This window comes from Microchirus variegatus (assembly GCF_963457635.1).
Source record: "Microchirus variegatus genome assembly, chromosome: 18".
In the NCBI taxonomy this organism is placed as follows: Eukaryota; Metazoa; Chordata; class Actinopteri; order Pleuronectiformes; family Soleidae; genus Microchirus; species Microchirus variegatus.
Window position 1 is genome coordinate 15065420 of NC_139819.1, and position 11054 is coordinate 15076473.

Genomic DNA, 11054 nt, shown 5'->3' on the forward strand with positions numbered 1-11054 from the left:
AGCCAAAATATTTGCATTAAAAAAAATATTTTGCAGACTGCAAATCATGTTTATGTTTTGAAATCATGTTTTGGCATGTGGCGCCACCTACCGCCGTCTACCAATCATTGCAGTCAGTAGAGTCTCAGCTGCCGCGCAACCACGGGTTGCCAGTTTCGTCAGAAAACGAAACACAAAAGACCTCGTTATTTTGAATTTGAATGTAGTAACCGTTTAAAACACACCCTGCCAACGCGCCTTGGTCACACAGCGAGTGTTGTAACCAGTGATAGCGTCTGAAAAATTCAGCCAAATCCGTCCGCGACTTTTCGAGTTATCTTGCTAACAGACAGACCGACAGATGAACAAACACCCGATGAGATGAACATAGTGAAATATAACACACTCATGCGCGTACTCATGCACTCTCAATAGAACCATAACGTATCCACATTAAGCATTATCAACAAAGCTATTTAAGCATCTGAACACAACTATTTCTCCGCGAGCTCTTTTTTTCAAACGTGAGCAGCGAGATGCTATTCAGTCTCTCTGTGAGCATTGTAGCTCTGCTGGTGGATTTAATCCTGTTTACAACTGAAAACAGGTGCTGCACAGAGCAACTTTTAGGGTTGCCAGGTGCAGGTGTCGCAACACATCTTATGACGGCAATTTTTTTTTGGGTACCGGCACACCCTGGCACACCACAGGTTTGGATGCTGAAATGTGTGGTGCTTTTTGTAAACCACTGACTCCCTGCACCATAAGTCCACATAGAAAATCTGTGTGTGGATCTGCTGCTGCCTTCGGCGTTCAGTTCAAATGTGTAGTGTGTGTGGCTTCTGTGTTTAAAATCCTTCATTCAATTTACGTATGTGACACAAGCAACTCTGGTGTCCTTGTGAGCTAAACATTGTGATTATCTCTGTGGACTTGTACTGTAGATGCGGGATACTTACATATTCGTAACTAGAAATGCCAAATTTTACTGGTGTACGAGCTGAAAGTGATGTTTCCACAGAGATAGTGTCTGCAGAGAACAGTCAGCACTGATGATGATGTGTCTGCACCTCAAACAACTTCAAAAAGCCTTCCACTAATACTGCAAGTGACACAAAGCCCTGGTAAATCTGTCAACCTGAAATAGACACATTTTTGTCTCATTGCAGAACCTCGTTCCTCAGCTCAGCCTGTGGTTAAAGTCCTGCCTCTGCTGTTGTCAGTCTCCTCCTTCTCTGCATCGGTGATACTGTCAGCGCCTACAGCATGAGTCCAACATGAATGTGGTCCATTCATGTGTGATGTACAGCTGTAGAAATGATGGCCTTAATGTGATTGAAGTGCAGTTTCATTCAGAACAGCAGGTCTGAGAAGGAATCCCTGCAGCAAACACTTTGATCTATTCAGGACAAGGAAAAGGTCTTCACACTGTGGTGTGTGGCCCTGCTGGGGTCACAGAGAAGCCTCTCCAGGTTCTCATTGACTTTGTCCCTTTAAACGGGGTCGTGTTCACAACACGATTTCACATGAATAAACCCTCACATTTTGAAGATGTCTAAAATGGCAGTGCCCATAGACATTTACTTTAAGGAGATTATATAATAAATTATTGCCATTTTAATTGGAATGTTCAATTTATTTATGTAAGGGTTACTTACTTAAATTTCAGCCAATCGCACCACATATAACCAATAAAAGCATGCGTATCGACGTATTTATTCAAGGAATGTCTGTTTGTCCATCTGTTAATCTCATAAATGTCCAATGGTACGCTTGACAGACATCAGACTTACAAAGTGCACTAGAGCTGAAATGATTAATCGATGAATCGATTATTAATCGATTACTAAATTCATCGACAACTATTTTGATAATCGATAATCGGTTTGAAGCTGTTTTCATGATTAAAACAAGATTTCTGATCGTTTTAGCTTCTTAAATGTGAATATTTTCTTGGTTTCTTTGCTCCACATAACAAAGAAATCATTAAAACTGAATCATTTTGGTCTGTAAACAAAACAACACTTTCGAGAACATCATAATTTCCAGGTTTTCCAAACACTGATCAACGTCTAGAAGGCAAACTTTGAGGGGGTCTAGAAAAATATGTTATAAGTGTAAAATGTTACAGTCTAATTGGAAAAAGGTGTTTTCTTCCTACATAGCTTTTGTAATTTCAATGATCTACATACATAATACACTTTGCATGCTTTCTTATCTTTATAACCGGACAAAATGTAAATGATTTTATTTGTAATTTTGTATTTTAATGTTTTAATTAATTGCTTTCCACATGGTGCTGTGGAAAAGGCCCACACAAGCCCACATCTGACAAGGAAGCTAGCCAATACTGCAGGGTGGCACCTGGGGTGTTGAAACAGTGTTGCGCAACAATTGGGAGATGGGATATGGGAGATGGACCCCCCCCCCTTCCCATTATTAATGGCTATTTCGCACACTGGTGTCTTGTCTCACGGGGACCAGGTAATGACGTTGACAGCAGTCTTAGCGGCCTGCCGGATGTCCTCGTCCTCCTCTGCTGCCTCACTCCTCCTCTCCAATAGAGGGAGCTGCTCCAGCAGAAGGCGACGGCCGTTTGGAGCTTCGGCCAGAGCTGTCAGAGCCCGCAATGAGTACATGATGAGGGCTTTCATCCTCCTCCTCCTTTCCATGTTGTCCTCTTCCTCTCCCTCTTTCTTCTTGGACACAAGGTCAAGGAGAATGGGGACGACGTCCAGATCAAGACACTGAAGTTTACCTGTAGGAGGAGAAGGTACAGTCATGACATCCAACAAATAGCATAACTAGATACACATATACACTGGTTTTCACCTGAAAGAAGTGAATTAAGAGGGTTTAGTTACACTTTAATGTGAAAGGTGGTCCTTTCAAAAACGTGAATTCCCGGTGCCGTGAGACTGACACAGGTGTGTGTTTGTACCTGGGGTGGTGATGGCGGTGTACATGATGACTCCTGCAGCGTTGGCCTGAACCTTGACGTCTGTGTCCTGCAGCAGACCAACCATGACAGGAAGTACGGCCTCCTCGCACACCCGCCGCTTCCCGTCCTCGGGAACACTGAAATCAAACCATAAGTGAGCAAGCAAACAACAAAGCAAACAAAAACAGTAACAAACAAACCTCTGCACACTTCCTGCTCTGTAACACAGACGGCATTTCACCTGAGTGCCATCATGGCTGCAGCGGCCTCTCTGCGCACATTCGGGGAGCTGTGCGAGAGTTTGTGTCTCACAAGCGACACGGCATCGAGGGCCAGAGCGGGAAGAGCGTCCAGAGAGGAGCAGCAGCTGAGGGTGGAGAGGAGCAGCACCTGCACCTCCTCCTCTTCCTCTTCCTCCTCTTTGAGCTTCATCATTAGTTTAGGAACCAGACACAGGAGAGCATCTGCACCTGCACGACAACACACCTCAGGGACAGTTTGACTTCATCCAGATCAATAGTCATCGCTGTGAAAAAGTCCATTCTGAGTAAGATGAAACATCTTGACAAGACTACATCACAAACTCTTAATTTGTGTCCCAGAGAAATGTAGAATTGACTCAATCATGAAGTTGCTGAACGTTATTAGCTTTAGAAGGAACAAGGAAATACAATCACTGTACTGAGCAAAACAAACATCTGTAATGGCTCTGTGCTCTCAATATATATATGAGTAACATATTCACATTTTACTTGCTGTTTCCTTTTATTAATAGCTTTTTGAGATACCACAGGGTCGGTATTATTGACAAAATATGCACAAAAAATAATAAGACATTTTAAAACCACAATCTTTGAATGAATTGTTTGCTCATGTGCAAATTAAAGACCATTGAGCCCATGTCTATCTCTTAAGCAGCATAATAAAAAATCATCTATAAAAAATTTATGTATTAAAAGAAATATTTTACATGCATTAGTTATTTCTTATTTAAGTTTTGGTGAAAACATTTTCTCTGGTTGAACAGTAACCTCTAGAGTGTCAGAGTGTTTACCAGCAGGCAGCAGAGCGAGGCGGTTCAGCACCTGGTGGACATTTCTCCTGCAGGACGATGAGTCGTCGTCCAGCAGCTCTGACAGAGGGGGCAGGAGAGAGGAGGAGAGCAGTGCCTGTCTGCAGGAGGACACAGGAGAGATGTCATGGAATAAAACTAAAGACGGCACTCAGAGTCTTCCTTGGGGCCATAATCTACATTCATAACATCTGCAACCAATCATTGTTGCAGGAATCAAAGTTAAACCACCTGCAGGTGGTAGCGCAGTATAGCTCTGGTGTTAACGGCTGTATAAACTTCCTATTCTAATCATTTGTGGCAGGCAGTTCATTGACATGTGTAATGCTGCCCTCTGCAGTATCTACTGTATGCACCTGCCAATGTTGTGGCCGCTGAGCAGGTGCAGCAGCTCGCACGTTTGTTTTCTGACCGTTGGATCTTTGTCCTTCAACAAAACCTTCAACTGCTCGAGGAAACCTGCAGAGGAAAAGGACACGCTGTCATCAGAACATGGAAATCTCAGTTTCCTGGTGAAGTAAAAGTGGGGAATGTGCACACAGCAAGTACAGATTATTGTCTTGATGCGAGTAGTCGATCTTGTCAGAAGCCCTAATATGTCATTATGGATTTGGGTACTATTTAAAGGTGCATTATGTAATAAATCTAAAGCAACTGGCCATAAAATCCTCCTAATATGTCACAGAGACTCAGGAATAATGTTCATATAACAAACTGAACTCACCAACAACAACAGTACAGCCAAAATATTTGCATAAAAAAAATATTTTACGGACTGCAAATCATGTTTATGTTTTGAAATCATGTTTTGGCATGTGGCGCCACCTACCGCCGTCTACCAATCATTGCAGTCAGTAGAGTCTCAGCTGCCGAGCAACCATGGGTTGCCAGTTAGGTCTGAGCTACAATGGCGGAGAAAACGAAACCTAAAAGACCTCAGTATTTTGAATTTGAGTGAAGTAACAGTTTTTGGCCACAATCTTACATATGACGCCTGTAACATTTAGATTTAGCATTTATATTTAAAATGTATATTTATATTTAGCATTTAGATCTAACATTTAAATTTAAAATTTGTATTTAGCATTTAGATTTAACATTTAGATTTATATTTATATCTATATTTATATTTATATTTAACATTTATATTTATATTTAAAATGTATATTTATATCTAGCATTTAGATTTAACATTTGTATTTAGCATTTAGATTTAACATTTAGATTTATATTTAACATTTAACTTTAGATTTAGATTTTTTATTCAGATTAAACATTGAAATTATATTTTCACAAGAGAAGTAAATATCACAAAATTCACATATGTTGCTGTAAATCTGGTCAAAACTATCATTAAAAAAATTCACATGATTTTATATATGCTAAATCTGGCAAAAAGTCGCTGTTTATTTTAGCATGTGCGACTTTACAATCGGCGCCCCATACACTCAAAGCTGATTTACAGTTTTCTACCATTCATTCACTCACATTCATTCACAGAGCATTTTCTATCACTCATCTTGCAAAGTAACCCATTCACACGGAGACGAGACCTCAGAATGTCCAGTTTTAACGGGGTCTCACACTCACTCACCCCCGTTAACGGTCTGGTAGATCCGCTCCGGCTCGTGCATCAAGTCACAGAGTGACGCCAAAGCGCGCCGCCTACTGTCGCTCTCAGGCCGCTGCAGCTGCTCGAACAGCTGCGGCACCGCTCGACGACCAAAGGCAACCGGAGCTCGGGTCTGGTCCAGCAGAACAGCGTCCATCCCGGATGTTTAACACGTATATTTATCCCCAGGTTACAGTGCTTTGACAGACGAACAAAAACAGTAAAAAAAAAACGATGGCGGAAAAACAAAAAAAAACAAAAAACACATCTTAATATGTACTTACTGATGTCACTGTCGTCTCTCCTCAACATCTGAGTCAAAGAAAGAAATGAAACATGCACTATTCAAAAAAAAAAAAAAAGATCAAAGGATTAAATGACGACATCGCATTAGGACAGAACACCGACCTGTTAGTGAATGAGTGCATGGTCAGACCCGTGCACCGTAAACCCAAACAAAACTCTGTTGCCTAGTAACCACATGATGAGACGACGATGCTGCGTTCTCGGATTGTGGGACATTTGGAATTTTCTGCGGGAATAAAGAATATTTCAGACATTTTTTCACGGTCCTCTGCTTGTACTACATTTATTTTTATCGTTCTTCATGTTCAAGACATTAACCGTTTCAACGATAAGTGATTCAAGTGCTAATTTAAAAAAAACACAAACCAATGTAAAACAAAAACATGGTGTGGTTTCACAATTTATCACTTCACTTCTACAGAAGAAAAACTTTTAACATGAGCAACTGAAAAGAACAATAACTCAGGTCAATGTGTGATGCTACTGCTGTAATATTACCTCTTCTAATAATAATAACAATAATAATACATTTAACTTAAGGGCGCCTTTCTGAACACCTTACAGTACAAGATTTAAAAACAGACAATAAGAACAAATAAAATACAGGCGACTAAAATACCTCTTCTCTCATTCTTCATCATCATCATCATCATCATCAGTGGTTTCTCCTGGTTCTCCATTTTCCTCCCATAGTCCAAAAACATGCATATTTTGGGGTTAGGCAAATTGAACACTCCAAATTGACCATAGGTGTGAGTGTGAGAGTGGATGGTTGTGTGTCTCTGTGACCCCGTCATGGACTGGTGACCTATCAAGGGCGTGATAGCCAGTGTGGACTTGAGTTAAATAATCGACATCTCTTAAGTTTACAACATTTCAGAATTATTTGTTGCACTAATTGCACTCAAACACATTTAAAATTCCAGATTAAAACAACATTAGATGACGTGATGTAAAATCATTCCGAGACCAAGTCGTTTACAAAACAACACAAAGTTAAATTTTCTGTTGGAAAAGTGGGTCAAATGGCACATTCTTAAGCGACTGAAGACTTAAGCTGATATATTTTATTTAGGGCTGCATGATATTGACACAATGCCATATTGGCTTTAAAATACATTATTGGATATTGGCAAACACACCAAGATCCCCAGATATGACTAATGATTAAAACAACAGGCAGAATAGACTGCTATGCCATATTCTCAATGAAAAAGAGCCTGGATTACAGACAAAGTAATGTAGGCGTGCCAAGTCAGGGCTGACTGTCATACAATCACACACATAAAACAACAAACAAAACAAAAACAAATAAATTCTGGACACAAGAGTCAAAGTAATACTTAAACATGTCAAGTTTATTCTGAACAAAGACTCAAAACAGGTCCATTAACCACACATGAAAACACAATATGCAGAATTCAGATTCTGAACTGCAGCAGAGCTCGTCAGGATGTTACTAAAGCTACAAAATATGCTCCTGAAAATGTCTTTGCTTAACGTCCATAAGGAAGATCCATTTACTTAAACTTAACCGATATCTTTTGTCAAGGATCCATGACAACAAAATTAAAATAAAGCTGTTTGAGATATAGAACAGAAACAAAAGCCAATTTCAGATATGAACTCTGGCTCGTTACATAAGGAGGGGAATCTCCAGAGAATCTCGGCAGCGACTTCTGTGGACATCGGCATTTACACACACAGCCCCACCACACACTCTCCAGAGTTCAGTGCATGTCTGAAAGCAACTTCACGAATCACCTCCACCAGTTCACATAAACTCAAAGCAACAAGCCCGGGAGTTTTTAAAACTGAAAACATTGTCTATTTCTTCTTTTTCTTGCTCTTCTTCCCTCCCTCTCCCTGCTGAGAGCTGGTTTCTGCTCCACCCTTCTGTGTCCGAGTCTTGAGTTTAGGAATCATCTCAGCCACATAAAACATCACATCTTTCCCTGAGGAAAAAAGAAAAGCTCAATCTCACCTCTAAATCATCCCCTTTAAATAATATTTAATTGATTAATTACATGCAATTTATTCGAAACTGAAAATGTGTAACAGCCTGATCCCTGAAAGTGTACAAATACAAACACACACACACACACACACACAGCAGAGCGAACAGGACTTACGAGAGCTGAACCTGTCATGACAGAAGTGGCCTTCTTCCTGTTTCAGCTGAACTCGAACACGACCTCTGAACTGGACGTCTCTGTTCCACTCCCTGGGATGCATTTTGTTCTGAACAAATGACAGGCATAACAAACTTAATATATAAAAAAGCAATTTTCTCCACTGCTGTTTGTAAACCACTCATTCTGGCACACAAAAGTACATCATAAAATACTGTTGCCCTAAGACCTAATGTGTGTGAGATTTTTACCTCCATGTAGACATTCAGTCCAGCAGCCGTCAGGACATCTCTGATCTCAGTACAGGACGGATTCTCCACAGCCTGTAGATACACAACAGTGGCTACACTTAAACGGTTTGCTTCTTAAACTGGATGCTTAGAAACCTCTTGTGCTAAGATATGAATCAGTACCACGAGGAGGGAGGAGATCATCATTTTTTTTCCCCTCTAATTGATGTTATTTTATTCACAAAGAACTAAACTAAAGGTAAATGTATTGTATTTATATATTGCTTTTCTAGTCTTGATGACCACTCAAAGCTGCTTTACACCACAGTTTTACCATTCACTCACACTTTCATACAGCGCACCCAAAGTTCATGGAGTCGTCACTGCTCAGTGTTAAAGGAATAGATGTTCAGTAGAGCTGTGGCTCTGTGTCAGCCTGGCTACAGCACTGAAAAAAACCTGTGATTATTTCTATTTTCTTCAATTAAAGAATAATAATAGGCAGCTCTAGCTTTACGTATGGCCTTTTTGTATGCTACAAAACAATATTTCCAGGCTATATGAAATTCCTCGAGATTACTGGAACGCCATTTTCTTTCTGATCTACGTAAAGCCTGTTAAAGAGCACGATATTGGAGTTAAATCATGGTGCTCGTCTCCTCTGATTCACCACTTTCTTTTTCAGAGGAGCAACAGAATGTAATGTAGTACGCAGTGAGGCCGCAAGGTTATCAACAAGGTTATCTGAGGGTGGGAGTAAAATCACAATAGGTAATCAGTTGCCTATTGTGATTGTTGATGTACTGACATATGGCACTGGGTTAAATAAAGGCTACACTGTCTCTTTGAATGTATTATTATTATCATCAGACACCGAGTGTAGCGGTATTGTTCTTTATTGATCTTTATGTTATGGTAACCAATCAGCAGAGTTTGCTTCTCAGTCTGTGTGGTGCCGAGTGCGGAAGAGAAAAGTCACCTTCTCTGCAGGGATCCTGCGTCCCTCAGCCAGTGTCTTCTTACTGTTGATGTAGACCGGGTAGAGGCAGATAAACCTGAAACATGCAGCAAACGCATACTGAGTGAAGGCAAAGTTGAAGGAGACACTGAAGCGAACAAATCCAACAGTGGAAGACGGTCCACCTGTATATAACTTGACATGTTATGTTAGACTAAACGTAGAATGTGCTTTTTTTGCCTTCTGCCTCAGCCGGTTGGGGCAAAAGGAAACATGGGAGACAGAGGAGAGGTGGGGGACAAGAGGGAGATTAGGTAGAGACAGAGGAAGGAGACCAGGAGCAGATATACAACAACCGTATCAAGTTATACGTTTATACAGGACAGTTAGAGTCGGTGACAACTTTATATTAAAAAAATGTAATATACATGACATCAGTCACTGAAACTACTTTCAAACTGAAATAAATAAAATGAACTAGGATTGCACGCAGTCATGATAGGGCCCTGGCATCCCGCAAGTAGGGGAGTGCAGCAGTTGCCTGACGTCACTTTTGAATCCTTTCGGCAACTTTTGACGTAGGGTGCAAATCGCCAAAATGCCCGAATTCAGACCGAACCTTAGTTAAAAGTTTCACGATTTCTTATGCACGTTAACCCCCTCAAAAATGACTGCAAAGCCACGGATATAATAATAATCTGCACGAAATCGTGCCAGGAGCCGTTTGGGCCCCGGCCATTGGGGCTCTAATAAATGCCTTGAAACTCAGTTCTATGATAGTACTTTAGTACTATGATATGTCTCGTTTGAGAACAATGTGAAGTGAAACTGCAGAATACTTTTTCACATAAAATATAACGTAACATTTGTAATCCAGCAAAAACAAGAACTCGGTGGATAAATTAACTTATACACGTCATGCTAACTGGCTTCTCCGTACCACACCAAACTATACGCAAGAAGCATTTTTAGCCTCCACCGTCGGTAATCATAAATAATACCTGAAACCATTGTTAACTCTACGTAAAAGCGATACAGTGCTATTCATTATCACAACAAAACATCTAAACCTGTTTTACCCAACTGCAATTCTGATAGGTGGGGTGATGAGGAGTCTCTCGATATAATTTCTGTTGGATTAAAATATATACATCGAATTTCAATTTGTGCCGAATGAAAGTATAGATCACAAATGTCACAAAACAAGCAACTGTTATAGAAACGAACCACATTATATTAGTAGATGTTTAAGGAGTTTTTATAACGCGCGAGAGGTGGCTAAGCTAACCACTTTTAGCTTAGCTAACAGGCTAGCTCTAAAGTAACTCACCTCTCCTTGTCGGCGGGGTTCTGCGTCAAATTAGCCATTGTTGGGTCTTATACAGACACTAAGGACACCTGGTATTCACAGACTGGATGTTAAGAGCCTTATATTTTTCTTCAGTGTACACTTTGAGTGTGAAAAACACACAGCCATATGGCCGCTTCTCTGACACGTTCACTAATGTTGACAACCAGCTGTACTAGTGTTCAGTCACGGGAACGCGTACAACTACCGGAAATGTTTAAATACATGTCCGGTAGGTTGTGAACTTATGCTGCCCTCTAAAGGGTGGCTGAGGTAATGATTTCTGATCTAATTATAGATTAGACTATATAAATTAAGATTTAAAAGACGTTAAAAAAGGCCATGACAGTAGAAAAAACTTTAGTTGTAATTTTTCTTAGAAAAGTGACGTTGGTGGCACATTTCTGCTGCATTAACTGCAGGATTCAACAATCACACAGAAATTCAAAGACTGTGATTATTCAGTATTTCATTTT

General features: G+C 40.4%; 2 protein-coding genes across 2 annotated transcripts; both read right to left on the bottom strand.

Annotated features, from left to right (window-relative positions):
- Positions 1-2450: 2450 nt before the first annotated feature.
- On the bottom strand, positions 2451-5761 carry LOC310939670 (radial spoke head 14 homolog; the record flags this gene model as incomplete). Its single annotated transcript, XM_083904480.1, has 6 exons — positions 2451-2737; positions 2921-3057; positions 3162-3390; positions 3975-4093; positions 4349-4451; positions 5587-5761. 6 exons carry the CDS (start codon positions 5759-5761, stop codon positions 2451-2453), a joined length of 1050 nt encoding a protein of 349 aa, XP_083760606.1.
- A 1494-nt stretch (positions 5762-7255) lies between these two features.
- srp19 (signal recognition particle 19) lies at positions 7256-10734 on the bottom strand. Its single transcript, XM_083905347.1, has 5 exons — positions 10561-10734; positions 9252-9327; positions 8294-8365; positions 8043-8151; positions 7256-7865 (listed from the first exon to the last, which is right to left on the bottom strand). Exons 1-5 carry the CDS (start codon positions 10596-10598, stop codon positions 7738-7740), a joined length of 423 nt encoding a protein of 140 aa, XP_083761473.1. The 5' UTR covers positions 10599-10734; the 3' UTR covers positions 7256-7737.
- Between the last annotated feature and the right edge of the window lie 320 nt (positions 10735-11054).

Bases quoted from the DNA above. Each gene is read 5' to 3' on its own strand.
- srp19 (XM_083905347.1), bottom strand. From the start codon at position 10,598: ATGGCTAATTTGACGCAGAACCCCGCCGACAAGGAGAG. The intron at 9,328-10,560 runs GTGAGTTACTTT...TGCATGTTTCAG, and splicing joins AACCCCGCCGACAAGGAGAG to GTTTATCTGCCTCTACCCGG. The intron at 8,152-8,293 runs GTAAAAATCTCA...TCATTTGTTCAG, and splicing joins GACTGAATGTCTACATGGAG to AACAAAATGCATCCCAGGGA.